Genomic DNA, 24,873 nt, shown 5'->3' with positions numbered 1-24,873 from the left:
ATATTATTCTTCCATATTTCTTTTCTATTTGTTTATCCATAAAACCCAATAAAAAAAATTCTGGTTTTGACTGAATATTTATCTTTAGAATTTTTTGCATCTTCCTACCTATCTGTGCCCAAAATGATTTTGCCTTTTTACATAACCACCACATATGATAAAATGATCCTTCTTGTTGTTTACATTTCCAACAAACATTAGAAACATTACTATACATTTTTGACAACTTTTCTGGAGTCATGTACCAACGGTACATCATTTTATAAAAATTTTCTTTAAGATTATAGCATAGTGTAAATTTCAAACCTTTTTTCCACATATTTTCCCATTGATCCATTTGTATGTTATGACCAAAATTTTTTGCCCACTTTACCATACACTCTTTTACTTGTTCTTCCTCCATATCCATTTTCAATAAGAGTTTATACATTTTCGCAATTATATTTTCATCATTTGTACACAATCCTATTTCAAAATCAGATTTACTTATTTCAAACCCATACATTTTCTTGTCCATTTTATATCTTTCTAACAATTGTAAATAGGCAAACCATTGAAAACTATATCCTTCCTTTGTCAGTTGTTCTCTCTCTTTCATTGTATATTCTCCATGTACATTTTCTAATAGTTCTTGATAAGTTAACCATTTCTCTTTTCCAGTCATTTCTCTTCTATAAAACGCTTCTTGACTTGAGACACATAATGGTATTTTCGAATAAAACCTTGGTTTGTATCTATTCCATATTTTCAACAGAGGACGTCTTATAAAATGATTGTTAAAGTCTACATTTACTTTTACTTTGTCATACCATAGATATCCATGCCATCCCCACTTCAGGTTATGGCCCTCCAAATCCAATAGTCTTTTATTCCTCAATAAAATCCATTCCTTTATCCAGACTAGACAGCAGGCAGCAAAATAAAGTCTCAGATTTGGTAATCCCAGTCCTCCTCTTTCTTTGGCATCTTGTAGTAGTTTAAATTTAACTCTTGGTTTTTTTCCTTGCCATACAAATTTAGAGATATCTTTTTGCCATTGTTTAAAAGGTAAATCAGAGGATATTACAGGTATTGTTTGAAACAAAAACATCATTCTCGGTAATACATTCATTTTTATCACAGATATTCTACCCATTAATGACAGTTGTAGTTTATCCCATCTTAGCAAGTCTTTCTTGATCTCTGTCCATAATTTTTCATAATTATTATGAAACAACTTTGAGTTTTTATTTGTCATAATGATACCTACCCGTGCATTTTGTTTTTGTGGCCTAAATGCAGAATCTTGCATTTGTCTTTATTGAATGTCATTTTATTAATTTCAGCCCAATTTCCTAGTCTATCCAGGTCCCTTTGGATTTTATTCCTGTCTTCCATTGTGTTAGCTATCCCTCCCAGTTTCGTATCATCCGCAAACTTCATAAGGCTTCCCTCCACCCCGTCATCTAAGTCACCGCATTTTGCACCAGCTGCAGCTTCCGGACCAACCTCAAGGGCAGCCCCACATAGAGCGCATTACAGTAATGCAGCCTGGAGGTTACCAGTGCATGGACAACAGTGGTCAGACTATCCCGGTCCAGAAATGGCTGCAGCTGTCTTACCAGCTGAAGCATAAATGTGTATAAATGTGTGGTCTGTGTGAGACCCACTATAGACCACACATGCATCTCTCCCTCTCTCTCTGGCCAAGTACATCTTTCTCAATCACACACACAAAGCAGTCTTGAACAACTCACACATGTTCAGAAAAGTCTCCCCATTGGTGATGGGAGTGCCTGCCACCAGCTCCATGTTGCTGGTCGGCAGGCAACAACCAGGTGAGTGAATGGAATGATTGCCATGGCTCCTTCCAAATAAGAGCCCTTTAGTGGTGCAAAGCAAGTGTGAAGTGTGTGTGTGGGGGGGGAGAGGTATGTATGAATGTGTGGTTTGTGTGCAAGAAGGGATGTATTTATGTAAGAAAAGAGAAAAAGCTGTAGCTGTGTATATGTGAAGTGTATGTGTGAGAGAAGAATGTGTGTCTGTGGTCTGTACGTGTGTAGTGAGTGCATCTGTGTGAGAGAGGCTGTGGGGCAGCCACCTTGTATATTTTTCCTAGTACTGGGGAATGCTCCTTGTTGTTACACTGCAACAGAATCATTGTGTTCGAGGAAAAATCATTACTGTGTCATCTTCACCATCAGGTATAGCAGGACATACCTGAATACAGGAGGGTAACTACGACTTGATAGGTATAACTGAAACTTGGTGGGATGACTCCTATGACTGGAATACAGCAATTGAAGGATATAACTTGTTCAAAAAGAATAAAAGAAAGAGAAAGGGAGGCGGAGTTGCACTATATGTTAAAAATATATATCCCTGCACAGAAATACAGGAGGATGAGCTTTGTAGCCCCACTGAGAGCATCTGGATTAAAATTAATGGGGCAACGAATAGCAAGAACATGGTGGTTGGAGTATATTACTGACCACACAATCAAGGAGAAAATGAGGATGAAACATTTGAAAAACGAATTGCCAATGTTTCAAGGAGGCATGATATAGTAGGGGGACTTCAATTACCCTGATATGTGTTGGGAGACAAATTCTGCCGAACATAGCCTTTCCAAGAAATTCCTGACTTGTGTCGCTGATAACTTTCTCCTACAAAAAGTGGAGGAAGCAACTAGAAGATAAACTATCCTTGACTTGATTCTAACCAACAGAAATGACTTAGTGGATGAAGTAGCAATTATGGGAACTCTGGTGGAAAGGGATTTATACTAGAGTTCTTGATTTAAAAGGAAGCAAAGCCTGAGAGTAGCCATATGTATACCCTGGACATCAGGAATCCGATTTTAATAAACTTAGAACAATGGTAAGTAAGGCCCCATGGCAAGCAATCCTACTCAGAAGAAGAATCCAAGATGGGAGGGGAATTTATAAAAAAGGAAATTCTTAAGGCACAATTGCAAACCATTCCAAAAAGGAAAAAAGGTGGAAGCAGCAGCCAATGTGGCTTCACAAAATGGTGGTTCAGCTACTCAGTGAGGTTGGCAAAATGATAGCAGATGATAAAGAAAAGGTAGAAGTGCTCTCCCAAAAGAGGATCTTTGATCCTCCTGGCAAACGTGAAGTACAAGCTGTAGTGTCAGGATTGCAGCTTGAGATTGATAAACAAATACTCAAAGAATACTTAATTATTTTGAATGAGTTCAAATCTCCAAGGTCTCATCAACTGCATCCTAGAGTAATGAAGCAACTGGCTGAAGAGCTCTCAGAACCACTGTCTGTTATCTTTGTGAAATCATGGACAATGGGTGAAGTGCTGGATGACTGGAGGAGGGTTCATGTTGTTCCTGTCTTCAAAAAGAGCAAAAGGAAGGAATCTGGGAACTACAGACAGTCTGACATCAATCCCTCAGAAAACTCTTGAGCAGATTATAAAGCAGTCAATCTGTAAGCATCTTTAAAACAATGCAGTGATTCCTAGAAGCCAATACAGATTTATCAAGAACAAATCCTGCCAAACTAATCTTATCTCATTTTTTTATTGGGAAACCTCCCTGGTAGATTGTGGGGATGCTGTGGACATAATATATCTCAACTTCAGCAAAGCTTTTAACAAATTACCCCATGATAGTCTGATTAACAAGCCAGCTAAATGGGGCTGGATGGAACAACTAAGTGGATCCACAGTTGGCTACAGAATGATTCTCAAAGAATGCTTATCAATGGTTCCTTCTGAAAGGGGGGGGAGGTAACGAGCGGTATTGCAGGGCTCAATTCTGGGCCCTGTGCTCGTCAACATTTTTTTAATGACTTGCATGAGCAGGTGCAGAGAATGCTTATCAAATTTGCAGATGATACAAAATTGAGAGGGATAGTTAATATCCTGGAGGACAGAAACAAAATTCAAAGGGATCTTGATAGGCTGGAGCATTGGGCTGAAAACAACAGAATGACATTTAACAGGGATAAGTGCAAAGTTCTACAGCGAGGAAAAAGAAACCAAATGCACTGTTATAAAATGGAGGATCTTGGAATTGTTGATCAGAAGCTGAATATGAGTCAACCGTGTGATGTGGCTGTAAAAAAGGCAAATGCTATTTTAGGCTTCATTAACAGAAGTATAGTTTCCAAACTGCATGAAGCAAGGGGTTGGATTTTATGGCATTATAAACCCAACTCTACTATTCTATGATTGTATGACTGCCCATGGTAAGCATGAGGCTGTTGGGAAGTGGGGAGCAGCAATGTCTGCACTCTCTCTAAGTTTGTATCCTGCCACACCCCACAGCAGCCATTTTGTATCATGCCACACCCCACAGCAGCCATTTTGTATCATGCCACACCCCACAGCAGCCATTTTGTATCATGCCATACCCCTCTTCAGCCATTTTGTATCATGCCACACCCCACAGCAGCCATTTTGTATCATGCCACACCCCTCTTCAGCCATTTTGTATCATGCCACACCCCACAGCAGCCATTTTGTATCATGCCACACCCCTCTTCAGCCATTTTGTATCATGCCACACCCCACAGCAGCCATTTTGTATCATGCCATACCCCTCTTCAGCCATTTTGTATCATGCCACACCCCACAGCAGCCATTTTGTATCATGCCACACCCCTCTTCAGCCATTTTGTATCATGCCACACCCCACAGCAGCCATTTTGTATCATGCCACACCCCCATAGCAGCCATTTTGTATCATGCCACACCCCACAGCAGCCATTTTGTATCATGCCACACCCCCATAGCAGCCATTTTGTATCATGCCACACCCCACAGCAGCCATTTTGTATCATGCCACACCCCACAGCAGCCATTTTGTATCATGCCACACCCCCATAGCAGCCGTTTTGTGACTGCTGCACATAACACTTTCTCAAAATTCAAAATGTTCTCACTGGCCCAAAAACATTGGTGGCCTTCACTAGACCATGCCAAAGAATCCTACACATGTTAAGGAGACTAGCACAGACAGGACACACTCTGCTTTGCTGTTGGGGAGAAGTTATGGTCTCCAGAGGACATACCTGACTTGCCCATCCCTCTGCCAAGCTGGATCACTGATCCCAGTGACTCTTCCCTATCCTGCAACCAATAAATCCAGTCATTTACAAATAGGACTTCCTAATATTATTTTTCCTAATACTATTATTTATCGCATATATATCCTTCCTTTCCTCCCAGGCACTCAAGATGGTTTCAACCCAATCTTCCATGTATCCGATATGAAACCTTACCATGTTAAGTCTTATGCAATAAAGATTAGACAGGCACCATCTCTGTTATCTTTTTGGCACCTACTGAAGACCTTCCTCTTTCAACAAGCCTTCTAAGTAGAAACCTTATCCCACTCTGCATCTATGATGGGATTACTTTTTTTAAAAAAAGATGATTTATTTTAATATGTTTTTAACGATGTTTTGTTTTTAAAATGTTTCAGAGTGTTTGAGTGGGTTCCTCCCCCCCCCATCCTAGATTCCTTCTGGGAGGAAGGGCGGGATATAAATTGATTAAATAAATAAACAAATAAATATTTTTCCCCTAGCTGCGTACCTCAGCTACTTCCTCCTATGCAGATCCAGGGTCACAACAAATACCATGTGCATCATATCATGCACTCTAAAAAGATTCAGGGGCTGTTTCATTATCTCATTGACTGGGAGAGCTATCGGCCTGGGGATCACTCCTGAAAACCTGCAGAAAATGTGCACACCTTCCACTGTTCCTACTGTCAACCCTAATGTATAAAGATGTGGTGGGCCCCACTCTGGTATGAGGAGCAGTATAGTCAGGAGCTGCTGGATCCATGTACAGCTCTCCTGTATGGACAACTATTGGAGAGCAGGTGGCAGCTTTTCAGCAGACTGCTACTGAATCCAGATGGAAAATGATCCCGCAAATACCTTGGCTCCAAGCAGTTTGATTTAAAACCAGCACCTTGAATTCAGCCTGGAAATGCACTGGAAACCAGTGCAGATCTTTTAGGACTGGTTTTAGGACAGAATTCTGGCCTCCATCCATCAGTTTTACTGGTATGTTCTGAATCAACTGATGTTTCCAAACTATCTTTAAGGGATGGTCCATATATATATATATATATATATGGGGATACATCTGTAGCAAGGCTACATCTGTCTAGAAGGGTCCACAGCTGGTACACTAGCCTGAGCTGGTGAAAGGTGCTTCATTCCACACATCCAAAAAAGTTTGTGAACCCCTTAAGATTATCACATATTTCCAAACTAAAATGTTAATAGATCCTAATATAACCCCATAATCCTAGATAAAGATATCCTAAAGATATATATATAAACAAATGACACAAAAACATGATGCGTTTTCAACATTTATGTATCCACATTTATGCATGATTCGACTGTCGATATCCAGGTGTGAAAGAGTACAGTAGTACTCCAAAACCATAAAAGGTAATGCAAGACCATCCAGAGTCAACAAAATACCACACCCCATATCTATTGAACCATAAATTATTATTTATTAATTACCCACACTTCAACATAAAGGTTCTCAGGCCAGTAAGAGCATTTTTGTCTTACCTAGACTGAGTTTCAGTTTGTTTGCTCTCATCCAGACCATTACCAATTCCTGCCATTGTGTCAGGCCCAGGATGCGACTCAGGAACCAGACCAGAGGTTGTAGTTAATTCGTGTTTTATCAGAGTAAGGTCCAACAAAGACTGCGCTTTCTCATGAAGCAATACAGGGATACAGGTCCTGCGACCTTGGGAGAAAGCTGACAGAGCAAGGGGCTGCTTCCCGCCTGTTCTTTAAGAAGGGGCTAAACGGGCGCGCAACCTTTCGCTCCTCCTTAACTCCCCCTCAGGTACTGCCCGCCTTCCCCCCCTTCTCTCCTGTCTTTTCAACCGTCTGCGTGTGCGTGGTGAGGGGGGAGGCATCACCTCCTCCTCTTCTGAAGTGTCCGATTCCCCTATGGGTGATAAAGGAGGAGCTGAGGGTAAACCATCTCTCCGCCTTTCTGCTGTGATCAGCCCTCCCTCTTGCTCTGAGCTGCGGAGAAGGGAGGGCCTGGGAATGTCTGGGGGGGATTCTAAAACTTCAAGGCTCTCAGGCTCCCCGTTGCTAGGCGACCCTATCTCTGGCATGTCCTCTGTTTCGGCTTCGCTCCACAGAGGGTAAGTTCCTCCCTCCTCCCTCTGCCAGCCATTTGAATCCTCTTCTGACAACCCCCCAGGAGCCCAGCTCATCCTCCCGACACATTGCTTCAACACTTCCACTGATTCTTCTGATGTAAAGGAGAAGGTTGTCATCTACACAAACTCACCCAGCAGTTTCATGTAGATCTTAAATGGCATAGGTATTAAACATTCGAATCTGTCTAGGTCAGCCTTTCCCAACTAGTGGGCCACCAGATGTTGTTGGACCACAACTCCCATCATCCTCAGCCGGCATTGCCAAAGATGGGAATTGTGGTCCAACAACATCTGGTTTTCTTTGTGCTTATTGTATATTGAAGTTTTACTGTTGTGAACCGCCCAGTGAGCTTCGGCTATGGGGCGGTATAGAAATTTAATAAATAAATAAATAAAATAAATAAATAAATCAGAGCCCAAAAGGCATGGTACAAACTATAGTTTTTTAGCACTGGCTTCTGAGAAATATCCACTGAGTAGAACCACTGTAAAATGGTACCCCCCATTCCCATCCTAGACAGGTGATCCAGGAAGAAGCCATGGGCCAATAGTATCAAAAAGTTACCATGTGATTCTGGTGAACAATTTGTGCTATTTCTGTTACATTTACTTTTCCATCAGAACAATCAAGGTAGTTTCAGTGGCAAAACCAGGCCAGAATCTGGGTTGAAATGGGTCTAGGTAATGGAGGTGTAGAAGGATCAAAGTAGATGCCTTCTACTTGTAGAGTACACACTTATATCTCAAATGAATTGGGTATTTTTAAAAAAAATTTTACAGGTAATCGACCTAGTAGGAGATCCAACTTCTAATTTCAAATGCATAAAGTAATTCCAAGATCCTCTGTGGCACAGAGTGGTAAGCAGCGGTAACGCAGCCGAAGCTCTGCTCACGGCCGGAGTTCGATTCCAACGGAAGGAGGAAGTCGAATCTCCGGTAAAAGGGGTCGAGGTCCACTCAGCCTTCCATCCATCCGTGGTCGGTAAAATGAGTACCCGGCATATGCTGGGGGGTAAAGAAAGGCCGGGGAAGGAACTGGCAATCCCACCCCATATATACGGTCTGCCTAGTTAACGTCGCAAGACGTCACCCTCAGAGTCGGAAACGACTCGCACTATAAGTGCGGGGACACCTTTACCTTAAAATAATTCTATGAGGTCCTTTGGAACAGTAGAATCAATTTGTCCTATGCACATGTTAAAATGCATTTATCCAGGACTGTAGGCTGTTCATAGCATGTCACAGACTGAAATTCTAATTATTGCATCTATTTGTGTGACACACATTGTTTCATCGCATATGCTCTGAGTGGCTTAAACTTTTATATTGTTATGGAATTACCATCTGATTATGGGAACAGAGGTATCACTGTGAGTTTACCTTGAATAAACACAGCTGGATCACAAAAGAATGTGAATGGCTTGAATGACAAGCTGATGTTCTTTAATGGCTCAGGATTTCCACACATACACACTGAGAACTAAGGAGATGTTGGGTTTTATGACATAAAAACAACTGTAGTTCTATCTCTAAGCAGAATAAAATTGGCGAAATGGAATTGATTTCTAACCAACCACCTCACCCCACACATAGCCTAGCTGAATAAAAGAAACAGAGTCTCCTTTAGTAAAAAGTAAATAAAGTAATCTTTACTCACTACCTTTCATGCATCAGTGATACAAGCTTAGCTTGGGGAGAAAGATGAAGCATAAAGATAGTAGGTTCAGTCCATGATTTGGATGTTCTTGCAGAGAAGCCTCTTGTGGCTTCTCTCTCCTGTGGCTAATGGAGGATATGCAAAAACTCTTCAGTCACAAAGGGGAAGAAAGGAAAGGAGAAAAACAGGAAGTTACATCACAGTAAACAAACACAAAGCTGTCCCCAAATCTAGCTAGAGGGGACAACTCCCTCCATTTGTACTAAAACATACAAGCTTGCTTGTTCCCAAAAGGAGAAGCTGCCTCTCACTTTCTGGAGGTCTTCAAGCAGAAGCTTTCAGCGATGCTGTGGCTCTAGATTTTCTGAATTGAGCCAGGGTTGGATTAGGTAGCCTACCAGGCCCCCTCCAGTTCTATAATTCTATTATTCAAATGTTTAGACCAGCCTTTCCCAACCAGTGTGCCTCCAGATGTTGTTGGACCACAATTCCCATCTTTCCTAACCATTGGCAATGCTGGCTGAGGCTGATGGGAGTTGTGGTCCAACAACATCTGGAGGCATACTGGTTGGGAAAGGCTGGTTTAGACCATCAGATGCACCCAGACAATTCACCAGACCCTTCTATGTATGTACACTCCAAAACCTTTTTAATTGCCCTCAGAAATATTAAGACATAAGTCCTTCTCCCATTCTTTTTGGAAAGAATTATTTTTAACATTAGATTAACAACAGTCTTAACTAATGTTGGTGCTGTATTGTGGCATCTGTTTCAGAAGGTGTGTGACAGAGGTATTTTTCTTACAGAACAGTATGCGGAACATGTGGCCCTCCAGATGTTGTTGGACTGTAGCTCCCATCATCACTGACTATTGGCCAGGCTGGCTAGAGCTGAAGGGAGCTGGAGTCCAACAACATCTGGAGGGCCACAGGTTTCCCATTCTGTTGCAGAACCTAGTTTTGTGAGTTGTATAGTTCATTTTCCAGGCTGTTGCAAATTGAAATTTTCAGTTCCTTAGAATTATCCTGAGTGTTAAATATTTTATTGAGTGAAATCTTTTTAAATTGTAGGCCAGTTTTTGTTTGGTCGGAAGACATCTGTTTGTGAGATACAAGAATGTGAAACTGAAAATGTGTATCAGTCTGAATTAAAAGGAAACAACATGGAAAGCAACGAGGAAGATCAATTCTCAAATCTTATGGAGAGGCTTGGAGCTGACAATGTCTTAGAAGAGTAAGTACTGCCACTAAAACATTGGAGAAGCAGGAAAATCACATGGTGCAGCTCTTTCTGGAGTTGCTTGACATCTGCTGCATTGGGTAAATTAAAGGTCTATATCTGCTGCTCCTACCATAATTTTGTGAGGACTCTGGTATAAGCAACAATATTCCAGTGCACTTTTGTAGCCATGTACCTACACCTGTATCTGTAAGGCAGGTTTGAACAACTTGTAGGTCACTGAGCTGAATGTTACATATTGTGGCTTGTTAGGGTCTTAATAACCTTATTTTTTGCAGTTTCAGGCTGACAGCAAAGTGAGGAGGTTTATGGAGAGACAGGTGGGTAGAATTCTACCCACTAATGGAATCCACTGGATTCCTGAATGCCCTGGGAGAGTTCCCAGTAGATAGAGCAGATAACCCTGTTGAAGCCATTGTCGCATTGTGGAACAGTGAGGTGCGTTGAGCTCTTGACATGGTGGCTCCTGAGCACCCTGTCCAGCATTGTGGAGCCCGGTTTACATTTTGGTACACAAGTGAGCTAAGGGCAATGAAACAAGCTGAACAACAGCTAGAGTACAAGTGGTGAAAGATGTGCTGTGAGGCTGATGGGGCATGAGGAAAACATAACTGTGCCTATTGTGTGGTGGTGAAGGCCCATTTCTCTACCACCATCACATCCTCAAGTAGCCATCCAGTGGAGCTTTTCTGTATTGTCAGGTCTGTTGACATCAATTCCAGGAAATGGAGTTTTAGACCTTTTGGAGGCCCACTGCTGAATTGTTTGCAAGTCACTTTTGAGGGTAAAGTTGCTCGCCTCCGTAGCAATCTTGATGCCTCATCCACATCTACTGTAGTCCCCGTGAGGTGTCCAGTGCAATGTCTGCTGCAACTTCGTGGGATTGGTTTCAGTTGATGTGGCCTGATGACATGAACAAGGTGCTTGCGACAATGTGGTTGGCAACATGTCCTCTTGATCCTTGCCCTTCTTGGCTTATTAAAGCTTGCAGAGGAGATTTGACCAAGTGGATCCAGGGTGTAGTCAATGTGTCGTTGGAGAGAGTGGTTCCAGCCACCATGAAAGAGGCAAAGATCCAACCGCTCCTGAAAAAGCCTATGCTGGACCCATTGGTTTGTGACAACTACTGCCCAGTCGCAAATACCCTCTCTTTAAAGATGATTGACAGGGTTGTGGCACAGCAATTGCAACTACTCTTGGATGAAACAGATTATCTTGACCCATTCCAATCTGGGTTCAGGCCTGGTTATGAGACTGAATTGGCCTTGGTTGCCCTGATGGATGAGCTTTATCAAGGAAGGACAGGAGAAGTGTAACCCTGTTGAACTCTCAGTGGCTTTTGATACTATTGACCATGGTATCCTTCTGAGCTGACTTGGTGAGATGGGTATCAGAGGCAGTTTTACAGTGGTTCCAATTCTATCTCCAAGGTTGTTTTCAGAGACTAGCATTGTGTGATTGTCTTTTGACACCCTGGCAGTTGTGCTCTGGGGTGCTGCAGGGTACCATCTTGTCTCCCATGCTGTTTAACATCTATACAAAGCCCTTGGGAACAGTCATCAGGAGATTTGGGGCGAGGTGTCAGCAGTATGCTGATGATACCCAGCTCCACTTCTGTGTAACATCTGAATCAGGAAAGGTCATGCAAGCCCTGGAGTGGTGCCTGGACTCTGTAGTGGGCTGGATGAGGGCCAATAAACTGAGCCTGAATCCTAGCAAGATGGAAGTGCTGTGGGTTAGTGGTTCCTGAGTGTGGATATTTGGTCAGTTGACTGCTTTGGATGGGGTTGTACTCCCACTGAAAGAGCAGGTTTGTAGTCTGGGGGTGCTCCTGGATCCATCTTTGTCATTAGAGACCCTGGTGACCTCAGTGGCTAGGAGTGCTGTTTACCAACTTCGGCTGGTAAGGCAGCTGTGGCCGCTTCTGGACTGGGATACCTGACCACTGTTGTCCATGCACTGGTAACCTCCAGGTTGGATTACTGTAATGTGCTCTATGTGAGCCTGCCCTTGAGGTTGGTCTGGAAGCTATAGCTGGTGCAAAATGCAGTGGTGTGACTGCTCACTGGGGCAGGGTATCGCCAACATGTCACCCTGCTGCTGAAAGAATTGCAGTGACTGCCCATTAGCTACCAGGCATGCCCACATGTATTCAATGGGGCTTACTCAGACGGGGAAGCATGAACAGGACTGCAATTCAGTGATAAGGAACTTCACTCACCCAATCCAAATTTCAGAATCATGCCACTTTACACTGTTTTGCAACTGTTTTATACTTGTTTTATGGTTATTGGATTTTAAATGGCTTTATTTCTTGTTGTGAGCTGCCTTAGTTTCCAACCCTGCCTCACAGGATTGTTGGAAAGATTCCATATACACACACACTGGAGATGTAAAAATACATACACCCCATATAATAGTTTATTGTCAAAACTAGTTGGCCATTGCAGAACATTTTTTTTTAAAAAAAATCAGTTTCTTGCCAAACAAAAGCACTGACACCTAAGTAAGTCCTGCCTAACTGCTTAAAAAAAGGATCTGAGGGGGAGAGTAAGATTTACAACACAATTCTTTTCTATGCTCACTCAAAAGTCCCATTGATTTTCAGCACAATCCTAGCCATGTCTACTCAAAAGTAAATCCTACTGAATTCGACTTCCGGGAAGGGTGACTTCGCTTGTGCCTGCTTTTGAGACGGGCTCCCGCCTCAAAAGAAGCTTATTCAGATATAAATCAGTCAGAACATTTTTCATTTTGACTGATGAAATTTCTCCCGGGCAGGGAGAAACGTAGAGATCAACCTCAAAAGCCTGTTTTTGTTGGGAGGACTGGATTTCATTAATTTATGAGAAAAGGTCCAGCCAGCAATGCCGGACGGACTTCCGAACAAGCTCTATCTGTTTAATGCGATACGTTTATCTTTTCTTCAAAGAGAAAACAGACTAACAGGCAAGCACCCTTCTTTCTATTATTTTTTTTACTTGGTTTAAATTGTTGCAGCAAAAAGAGATTTGTCAATTTAATCAGCTTTAAAGAGCTTCTGGGTGAGCTATAACTCTTCTCTGTTATTCATGAAATTAATAGCTTATCTCTGTTTCTATTGCAAAAAGCTGTCCTGGAAGTGCATTCTAAAGATATACACAGAAGAGGGATTTCTATTCCGAGGAACATTATATTGTCTGGGACTATTCTCTTTTTGGTCTATTTTATTTTGACGAATCTGCTTCTTCACGACGCCACTAACTGTTTTGATGCTGGGAACTAAATTTGTTTTGTATTCTTGAACATAGAGAGATAAGGCAGGCTGCTCTGTTTATACTGTGATGTCATCAAGCCTGGAATATTAACCCAATTGTTGCTGAAATAAGAAGTGGTTCTTCTTTATTTTTGTTTTGCTTTGTTTTCGTGGTTTTAAAAAAGGCAATCAAGAAAGTGGCTGAGAATCTGGAAGTAATTATGTTTCAGAAAATAATGGATGAGATTGAGATAACAAAACAAACCCTGCGACAGGGCAGTAAGGAGCTGAAAATTGAACTGAGCAAAATGACGCAGGAGCTTAAAGAAATAGGGGATCCTGTGAAAGAGGAGAATGAGATCAGAGATGAGAAAAGAAAAAATAAAGGGAAGATACAAGCCCTGGAGATTGGAACAAATGTGGAATTGGAAAAAGATCTGGAGTTTATGGATATTAGAAATAAAATCTACTGTTTGGAATTTAACGTTATCTCTGAAGAAATTAATGAAGATATTAGAGATAAAGTTATCAGTGGCTTGGAAAATCTTCTGGACTGGAATGACGTGATGGAGCTTGATATAGAGAAAATCTATGGAATTAACAGCAGCCATGTGACAATGGAAAAACTCTCAAGAGATGAGCCAGTGCATTTTGTAAAAAAGAAGAACAGAGATATGACTTTACAACAATATTTCAGCAACTTATTCAGAATTGATGGCAAGAAAATATTTGGGATAGAGGAAATTCCCATCAGACTCTTATTATATGACTATGGCTATGACAGCAAGATTATTATGGAATACTGATAATGGAAGATTGGACACTGAAATTACTGGACTTAACAGGAAGATGGAAGATGGAATTAATAGGGATAATGGAATAATGGCTATTGAAATTATTGGACCTAACAGATTTTGATGAGATGGATTAATCGATATGTTTATTTGGACTATGGTTATGACAATAAGATTATTATTATTATTAACGAGATGGATTAATCGACATGTTTATTTGGAGAAAAATTGATAGATATATTTCTTAAAGAATTGAAACCTCTCTTTGACTTTTTGTGGAAAGAATAAAGTAATGTTTATGAGATTTGATGATTAATTAAGATAACTACTGGAGGAAAGTGATTTTATAATATAATTTAAGAGACAGGATTGTTATATATTGTAGACCTACAACTGATTTGATCTGCGACAAATGGGAAGTCAACATTTTATTTTTTTGTTTAATCATTTTTGTTTTGTTTTGTTTTTTGTCTTTGAATGTTTTATGATTTTGTTTTGTATGTTTTATGAAAATTTGAATAAAAATTATTGTAAAAAAAAAAAAGTAAATCCTACTGAATTCAATGGGGTTAACTCCCAGGTAAGTGGAATTAGCATTGCAGCTTTACTCCCAGAAAAACTTGATATTGAGAAGGTTTTCAAAACAGGTTATGAATAAGACAAATAAACTGCCCTCTTCAACAGTCCTGTAACATTTAAACTAGTTTGACTCCTTAATTAGAATGTATAACACTGCAGCATGTACGCTTTTTAAAACTTCAGTTCAAAAATTATTTGAAAGATAAAATGTATAATATGCAATTTTTGCAAGTAATTAAAGAAAACCTGCATGCACACTTTTATTATAATTATAACTAAAATTGTTTACTGTGTATGCCCACCAAGATCCTACTGTGATCTTCTGTTGTAGTGCAATCCTATACATAGTTTCTCAGAGGTAAGTCCCAATCCTTTACAGATATAGTACTCTTTATGCTGCTGAAAGCTATAAATTTACTGAATTCCTGATCTGAGACAAGCAGAAAAAGGAAACTCTTGTCAGAACTTGAAATGGGGTTTAGGTATTGCCAGGGGTCAACAAATCTTGTTAATCACAACCCTGACTTCACTTATTGGCTAAAAGCCTGAAAGGGCAGGGATTAGAGCAGCTGGTACTAAGAGAAGTTGCACGGGGGCACTGTTGTTATGGTTTATATCTTTTGAATCAGACCACCTAGAAACTTTTTTTAAAATTTGAAAGCTAAGAGTCCGCAGATTAAGGTGACTCACCTGGAGATCTGAGTGAAAACTGGACACCGGGCAACCCTATTGCGGGGCTAGATTTATGTAGTGACTAGGCAGCAGCTGGGTAAAGTTGCAGAAGCCATGTTGCCTCTGAGGAGAACAGGGCAGAATCCACTATGGCCAGTGAGCCTGCAGTTGCCATAGTAACCCCTGGAGAATCAGAAGAGAATCAGTTTTGCCAGTTCTAAATATATCTGATGGAGAAAAGACACTGGAGATGAGCCACACAGAGACTTAAGTTGAAGTGTCTTAAAAGAGCAAGGCTTACAACAAAAAATTCTTTTCACTGAGACCATGGAGAGCAAATAATACAGAGTAATGGGTTACCAGTAGACAGTGGTTGCCTAAGAGGAGAGAATTCAATTGTGAACCAGTTAATTGATAGTGCCTGCCAAATGTAGATTAAGACCTTTAGAAATGGCACTTGATGTTCCATGCACTGGACATTTGAGAGTGAAAAAACTATTGGCCTCACAAAGCCAGGAATGTGAACAGTTACTGTTTGCCATGCTTGGTATGTCAAAAGATGGGGAAGTGTGGGATAAAGAAGTCGGCTCCACTTAAACTTCTCCCTATTACTGGCTTAGTATTTTATATAGTGGGGATGGATATTGTTGGTCCAGGGCCCATGAGAGGGTGCAGGGGGTACATCTTACCTGGGCCTGGTGTCAAAAAGGAGGCCTGGGAGCCAAAGGAGGGGAGCTCCCTTTTCCTCCCTTTGTTATGTCATTTCCTGCTGGCTCCCATTCTGCAAGCCTGCTACATTTTTTTTTCTTTCCACCCTTAATTGTGCAAAAAGCATAACATTGTTCAAACAAATATTTGTATTTCTGTTGGATTCTGCAAATACAAATAATCATTTTTTATTAAACTTACTCTGGAAGAAACTGAGCATGCTCGGTGGCCAAGGTAACAAGAGCAAGATATACTTTGACCTTAAGAGGGTGTGGTCATTAGGAAGCAAGATTAACCCTTCCCCTTTAGTATGAAAGGAAAAATGCGGTTTGAGGGCTCATATAAGGTAAGCAGTGTGAACCTTTAAACCCTATCACGATGAGAAAATCATCTCTCCAAAATGTATTCTCACAAATCAGGAGCCCAGAAAAGAAAAGACAAGAAAGAATGAGAGGAAAATGAAAAAAGGGGTCAACAAACGCTCTTTCAATTTGGATTAAGCGCAGCTTTAAAAAAATTTTCATTGAACTCACCTACAGAATTAGAGTATGAAGAAACTGTTGGAAGCATCATCCCAAAACAAGGAGCAGTTGATTTGGGTAATCATGCACAGTATTTTGATGAAGGGGCCGATGCAGAAAATGAAAATGGAAAACAGAAAGAAACAGACATACAGACGCATGTGGAAGTGAATTTGGAAGATGAGAGGAGTAATCATAATGTAGGCCTTGACATTGGATGTATCACAACCGAGTTTCTTATGAATGGTCACATCTCTGTGCCTAAAACATTCCCAAAAGAAACCTGCAATCAAGTGTTCCCAGAAAGCATACTGAAATTTCAAAGCACTAATGGAGAACTACATGTAAGAGACTGGCTTGTCTGGAGTCAACAGAAACAAGCTTTATATTGCTTTCCAAGTCGATTATTTTGGCACAAGACAGTCAAGACTAGCACTTCTGCGTCTAAGTCTGCACTGGTATCTGCTGAAGGCTGGGATTCTAATGGGAAGTGGCGGAAACTTTCCTACAGGATCCCAAAACATGAAAAAGGCAATAGTCACAGAGAATACCTAGCTTGGCGAGAACTAGAAAGGCGCCTGCTGTCTGAGACAGGAGTTGACATCATCTTAGAAGCGTCGAATCAAAACTGAAGCTGTGAAATGGTACAACCTTTTAAAGCGCATCATCGATGTTGTACTCTTCTTGGGAGAAAGTGGTCTAGCATTTACTGGTTCATCCCATCAAATTGGTGATTTAAACAATGGAAACTTTTTAGGACTCATTGAGCTGCTCTCCAGATAGGACCCCATCCTTCAGGAACATGTGCTAAGTGTAGAGGAGTCACAGAAAAGGAGTGAGCGGCTTCACGTTCATTATCTGTCCCCTGACTCACGAAATGAATTTATTGCAGAATGCTCAAATCTTGTGAAACAACACATTTTGCTTGAGAGGCAATCTGCAAAGTACTTTGCAATAATAGTAGATTCCACACCAGATTCTTCCCATATTGAACAAACAACATATCTTTTGAGATCCGTACTTTTAGAAGAAACGCAGTATGAGATTCAAGAAAGATTTCTCAAGTTTGCAGATTGTAGCAACAAAAGAGGGGAAGAAATTGCTCAGTTGATAACTGATACATTGAAAGAAGATGCTATTCCTCTCAGTGTTTGTAGAAGCTCAAGGCTATGATAATGGGGCAAATATGGCCGGAAAATACAACAGCGCACAAGCAAAAATACAAGAACAATGCTCAACAGCAATTTTTGCACCTTGCGGTTGTCACACACTCAACTTATGTGGAAATGATGCTGCTGAATGCATACTTGAAGCAATAACCTTTTTCGGAACAATTCAAACTGTGTACCACCTGTTCAGTTCCAGTGCTAAGCAGTGGGAATTACTACAAAACCGTATTGGTTGTTCTCTTCATGGTATGTCTGAAACAAGATGGTCAGATTGTGTTGAATGTGTAAAGCCTTTTGCAGCTCACTTGCCTGGCATTAAATTAGCACTGGAAGACCTCTTAGAACTAAATTTGACAGCCAAAACAAGAAATGAAGTCCATGGAGTTTTATTATATGTGACATCTTTTGCCTGTGTGTTAATGTCAGCCGTGTGGTACAAAATATTAGCTGGCATAGATATTTGCAACAAGGTCATCCAAGCTAGAGATGCCACACTGGATGTTGAAGTAGCAAACATAGAAACTCTCCTCACAGAGGTGACAAAACTTCAAAAGAACTGGACATGCATGTGGAATGAAGCCAAATTGGTTGCGTCAAACCTAAATATAGAAATAAAACTCTCCCGTAGATGTGATGGAGTTAGGCGCAAGAGGGCAAGGCCGCATGATGACAGCACACCTGATGCTAACTTGGAAGAAATGAATGACACAGATGATACTCCAGAAGAGGCCTACTTCAGAAATTGTGTGTTTTACATTTTGGTAGACAATGTTATAGCAGGATTAACTGCCCGCTTCAATGCTGTTAAGCAGTTGGCAGAAAAATTTGATTTCTTGTGGAAATATCTCACCATGTCCGAAAGTGATGTGGAGAGAAAAGCTTTATCTTTATCAGAGCAATATCCTGCTGACCTTAATGGTGATGATTTTGGAAAAGAAATGCAACATTTACCCTCAGTACATAAAGCAAATTTTGTAAATGCACAGTTAAAGCCATTAGATCTGTTGAACTTGTTAACAGAGTACAGACTTGGTGACCTGTTTCCAAATGTTTGTGTTAGCTTAAGAATACTATTAACAATTCCAGCAACAGTAGCTTCTGGAGAGAGGTCATTTAGCAAACTTAAGCTAATTAAGAATTATTTAAGGTCTACAATGTCTCAGGAACGTCTTGTGGATTTGGCCAGGCTACATATTGAATCAAACATTGCCAGAACAATTAATTTTCATGCTGTGATTTGAAATTTTTCACAAAAAAAGGCCAGGAAAACTCTTTTTTTTAAGTCAATAGTAAGTTTATCTACCTTATTTCAATGTGAATTCTTTCTCCTTATCTGTATTGTAGCATAAACAAAGATGTTCAAATCAAATGTGCTTTCTTATCTCTGATCCTCTTTTATTTTATTTATATTTATTTATATTTATCGTGGAGGGAGTATAAGAGCATAAGGCCTTAAATGCAGAAAATTAACAGAGCGCTCCACTCCACCCCTCTCTCGTCTTCCATATCCTTTTTGACCTTACAGGCTACAGCTCATGGCATAAAACCGTAGTGGATAAAAACAGAATGACTAATGGAGAAGGGAAGGGCCCCCAATGAAACTTTTTACCCCCTGATAAAATTCCTCTCAGAGGCCCTGTGTTGGTCCATTTGTCCATTCTTCTAAGCATGGCTGAAAATACATATTGGTGGTAGTGGATTACACTACCAGATATACAGATGCAGAGGCCTTGAAATTTGTAGATGCTCAAGCAGTGGCTGAAGTCCTCCCAAAGATTTTTATGAGATTGGGATCAACTAGCATCATTTCAACAATAGATTTATGTAAAGGATTTTGGCAGATGGAACTGGAGAAGCAATGAAGGTGTAAAACTGCTTTTAATACCTCAGTTTAGATTAATTAACTATGCTCTCTTTTGGCCTAAGGAATTCACCTGCATCCTTTCAAAGATTGAGTAACACCAACTTAACTGACATGTCAGCCTTCACTGCGGCCTGTATAGATGATGTTGCTATTTTCAGCAAGTTGTTACCAGGCATTTGCAACATATGACTTACAAAATTACCTTGATAGAATGGAAAACTGAGCCAAATCTAAAAAAAAATATACAATTAACATAAACAAATGCAAAGTTCTTTGTGTTTGTGTGTAGAATCAAATACACAGGTATAGGTTAGGAAATACCTGGCCTGTGTTGAGCCCCAGCTCTCCCTCGAAGGGCAGGGAGGGGGAAGGCATGAGTTGCAGGCACCTCAACTGCCCGAAGGTGAGGAAGATCCAGCTGTTGTTGTGTCTACTCCAGACCTTGAGGAAGAGCGCAATTTTGTCACCCTGCCAATTCCCACGGAAAACCCAGCCCCCGTTGGGGACAACGCTCAGCCTTCAAGCACCCCCACGGAGTCGTTAGGGGAGGATTCTGAGAGAGCAGTAACTCCTCCTTCACCAAGCCGTGAATTAGCAGTAACTCCCCCTTCGACCCACAGTAACTTAGAGATGCCTGATGCTTCCCAGCCCTCTACTTCCTTGTCTGTTGATAAGGACCCTGTTTTGTCAGATGATCCCGTGGAGGCTCACCCCCCCTCATTGTGCTCCCGACGGCAGGAAAAGCATACCGGGCAGAGGGCGGGGGGGGGTGAAGGAGTGAGAGATTGCTCTCCAAGACTTTCACTATTTAAGTCTGCTGCATCTGAGGGGGGGCGTTGAGTCAACTTTCCTTTTACGTCACAGAGCATGACTAGAGAATAGTTAGGGATTTCTAGTGAGTTATTGTAGGGTTTTCTATGAAGCGCACTTCGTTTGATGTTTCTGTTACTTTAATAAAATGAGATTTAATTGCACCCGTGTCTCAGTTTCGTGGTTCCGACTCTGGACGGGACAGCCTGGAAGCAATTTATGTAAAAAGGACATCAGGATTGTAATCAGTCACAAGCAAAACATGAGCCAGTAACTGTGTTGTGGCTGCAAAAAATATTATGTAATATTATGCTGCATTAATAGAACATCAGTATCTGAGTGGCACACCTTTAGAAGGCTATAGACAAATGGGGACAGGTTTGGAGGAGGGCAGCAAAGATGTTCAGGGCATGGCAAATAAGTCCTGTGAAGAAGGAACTTGTTGAAGCAACTGGTATGTGTAGCATGAAGGAGATAAATCTTGGAGGGAGGCATGATAGCACTTTGCAAATACCTGAACCATTGTCAACTCAGAAGAGCACATGGACTTGTCAGCTCTGCTAGACGGAAGGACTACATCAAATGAGCTTAAGTTACAGGGGGACAGGTTTCTGTTGATGAATAGGAGAAACTTTTTAATGGTAAGGGTTTGACAATGGAAACTATTTCCTAGGGCAGAGGTGGATCTGCAATACTAGCTTCCTGGCAGTGGTGTTGCACCTATTTACAAGCCACTGGTGAGGCTGGGGCTGCACATGTTTCTGCCTTTGACAGGGTCCCTCACTGAAGTTGGACATTCATCTTTTGGGAATTCTCTAGATTTCCTGCATCAAACAAGGGGGCAAGACTAAACAGTCTACAAGGCTCCCTCCAATTCTATGATTCTGTGGCAGAAATGAAAGACAGAGAAAAGTTGAGAAAACAGATGAGAAAGCGAGCCAATTCATTACTATTAGACAGCATCAATCTGCTGTTAGATACATAACTGGTCAAAACAAATTCTGAAACTGCATGCTGAATGGATTTTAAACAATAACAGCAAAATAGAGAGTGATGAATTTTGACAAAATCTTACCTTCAATTTCTCCTTTTGCCAGTTATGTTTTGGATGGGTATCAAAATGATCACTTCAGTCTAAAATGTTCAAACTGTTATAACAGCCATTTTTGGGGGTAACTTTTATCAAACTATGACATGATGCCTCTCACAAGGCCAGTTTTCCCTTCCAACTTTCATATTGATAGGATAAATTTTCTTGGTTTTATAATTTTATCATGGTGGTATGCTGAAAAAACCAGCTGTCTTTAATATATTGCTGCTGCTGTAGAAGGGTAATAAGGCTCAAACTTTCTTTTAAAAATACATTTGCATAAAACAGTAGTCATATCTGCAATAATGATATGATTCTAACTTTGTTGTAAAGAATGCTGAAACTTTTGCTACTACTTGAACCCTGCCAGTAAAATGAATATCTTTTTCTTTCTTCAGTGAGAGTGATGTAAAGCAACTCTGGTTGCACCTTAGAAATGACGAACCACATTTACTTTTCGGTTTTGAAGAATTCCTGGCAAGAGTTTTCTCTCAGCTCCAAGAAGCTGATAATGAAAAGAGTGAGTTGGAACGTGTCCTGAAAAGGTTAGTGCTTATCTAATGGTATTGTGTGCTGTTCTTTCACTTATATTCACAAAGATTCTGTTTATCAAGTAACATCCTTAGAAAGATAGATCATTTTAGTTAATAGGTGTTGTAAGGTAAATACACTAACACATACACACAGAGAGAGACTTAAGAATAACAGTACTTGTAACAAATATTAACATATTTATCTTTCCTTATTTGTGAAGTTGGGTGGCTTCAAAAGAAGACTAGACAAATTCATGGAGGATAAGACTGTCAGTGGCAACTGGCCATGATAGCTGTCCTCTGCCACCATAGTCAGAGGCAGCATGCTTCTGAAAACCAGTTGCCAGCAGCCACAGGAGGGGCGAGTGCTCTTGCACTCAGGTCCTACTTGTGGGCTTCCCACGGGCATCTGATTAGCCAGTGTGAAACCAGGATGCTGGACTTGATGGGCCACTGGCCTGATCCAGCAGGCTCTTCTTATGTTCTTATGACTAAGGTTTGAATTTGGCAGCTCAAAAGATGTTCAATTGTGTCATATAGTCAAATATTCAAGTACTGTCAAATAGTCAAACATTTAAGATTAAAATATTTAAGCATTAATATATTAAAACTGTAGCAGAGAGAATAAAGCTAGTAACAGAAACTATCATCTTTCAGAATTCCCTTCCAGAAGCTTAATACATCACTATTGGGCCAGATCAGAGGGGAGCCTTCCTCCCCACAGCTAGTGCAAGGCTCAATGCTTGCCCTGACCCCCATACGTTTAAGAATGTATACACAGTAATAACTGCTTGTGCAAATTTGCTTTCCCTGGATTTCTTGTATTTCTGCTCTTGTTCTAAGATGCCTGCAGTTACAACACATGGCCAATTGAGAAGCTGGGCTCATTTCTAAATTGGGAGGAGTGAGGGTAAAGTTGAAGGGTGCATGCATGTATGATTCAGAATCCTGCAGGCCTAATGAGCAACAGGTCCCACTCTTGTCATTGTTCTTGCATCCTGAAATTAAAAGGTTGGCTTCCAATTACATAGGAACATTCTAACTTTTTTGCATATTTGCCAGTATTTTGCTAAGATCAAGCAACAGGTAATCAACAGACAATATCTGAGCAGTCATCTGACCAGACTCCTTCCTAACCCTAGTCATTTGTGAAATACATAGCTATTATTTTATTCTTTTTCAACAAATAGGTAGGTACAGATGCACCAATAACTCAAATATGTTTGCTTTAGCATTTGTGGCTTTTGTTATCTCATGGCTACTGGACACACACACACAACACTTGAGTGGGACTTCTGCTTACCCACCCAAGCTCCTCTTCAGGTTGATTCCTTCTGGAGAGCTGCTGAAGTAGGCAAACCCTTTTCCTTCCATGGCATGGCAACAATAAAGGGAGGCAAGGGAGATGGAGGCAATAAAGAAGCAAGGAGAATGGGAACATACAAAAATGTAGCTACATGAATTTAAAGTTAGTTTCAGTAAACAATTTAATTGAATTGGGGAAGGGCCATAACTTAGTACTAGTGCTTTGCATGCAGAAAGTCCCGGGTTTAATCCCTGGAATCTCCAGGAAGGGTTGTGAAAGACCCTGCTTGAAACCCTGGAGAACCGCTGTCAGTCAGTGTAGACAGTACTGAGCTAGATGGACCAGTGGTCTGACTTGGTATAAGGCAGCTTCCTATGTTCTTAATCACCCCCCATCAATCCCAGTCTATGAATATAACAAATAACTAAGGTGTACAATGTATTTTTCCAGCCTTGTTTGTAGTTGATAACTGCAGATACAAGAAATGACATTCAGTGTACCCTTTTTCATTTGTATTAGCAGAACAAATGCACAAATAAGTGCAAAACTGAGGTTACAATTGTCAGATAAAAACTCTTCACAATGAATTTAGGAGAAACTGTTGATTGGACAGATGTTTATTGCAATAGAAAGAAAATATTGATGGCCATCAGGTGAGAGAGCCCAGTGCCAGTTACCTGAACACAACAAGGAAGTCTCTCTGCCTGAGGCATAGTTACACACAGTTTTATAGGCATGGCATACAAGCATCAAGATCACCATATTTGGAAGCAAAGTTATACATGAGGTGGAGTCTTCATATATTGGTTGGGGTACAAGTTACAAGTCATAAACATGTTTTCCAGCATAACCTGATGTCACTGCTTCTTACTGTAAAATTTTCCACTATTGCAAATCTTTCTCTAATCATTTCTGCTTTCGGGGTACACAGTGATTCTCAATGGTGCTGTTTGCCTACTTCCTCTTTATGTCCTAAGCAACTGCAAGCCACTCCAAGCATTATTATTATTATTATTATCATCATCATTATTATCATCATCATCATTATCATTATTATGAGATAAGCATTGATTACATGAAATTCAGGCATTTCCCATTGATCCCTAAGGAAGCCCAAGGCCAGGCTTCCTCACAATCCTATAATGTATGCAATTAGCAAGTCTATAGGATATGCTTCTGAACTGACATATATAAAATTGGATTTGCACTGCAAAGTAGAAAATTTGAGCCAAAAAACAGCCACAGAATGTAGTTATGGTTCTCATGACAACTTGTACCACTATGCATGTTCTAAATTGTACAAGAAGCTTCCACAAATAGAGGAGGCTTCCTCCTTCAGACTTTCCTGTCGAACTTATTAAGATACGTTAAGTAGGGGAAAGTGATGTGCTAGGCTTGCTGGCTCACCTCCACTCTCCCTTGCATGATTGTCTTTATGCAAGTAACAAAATTTCACCTACCCAGAAAATCTCTGAATTGCTATAAAGAATATAATTTTGTCTAAACAGCTCATGCAGCCAGTTAA

The 24,873-nt window shown here is 40.7% G+C and overlaps 1 protein-coding gene across 6 annotated transcripts in view; it reads left to right on the top strand.

Moving 5' to 3' along the window:
* CRACR2A (calcium release activated channel regulator 2A) overlaps positions 1-24,873 on the top strand; it is a 184,679-nt gene that overhangs the window by 51,108 nt on the left and 108,698 nt on the right. For 5 of the 6 annotated variants that reach the window (XR_009757629.1, XM_061582583.1, XM_061582582.1 and 2 more), the window contains 2 exons: positions 9,899-10,061; positions 21,908-22,054. Coding sequence is in view for 5 of the 6 variants with exons in the window: in XM_061582583.1 (XP_061438567.1) it covers positions 9,899-10,061; positions 21,908-22,054 (310 nt within the window). In the remaining variant the exon portion in view is untranslated. The remainder of the gene's footprint in view (positions 1-9,898; positions 10,062-21,907; positions 22,055-24,873) is intronic. The other variant, XM_061582585.1, reaches the window with a different exon arrangement.

Source organism: Rhineura floridana, chromosome 8 (assembly GCF_030035675.1).
Source record: "Rhineura floridana isolate rRhiFlo1 chromosome 8, rRhiFlo1.hap2, whole genome shotgun sequence".
In the NCBI taxonomy this organism is placed as follows: Eukaryota; Metazoa; Chordata; class Lepidosauria; order Squamata; family Rhineuridae; genus Rhineura; species Rhineura floridana.
The sequence above is the reverse complement of the archived record's forward strand: the minus strand, read 5'-3'. Positions and strand labels throughout refer to the sequence as shown.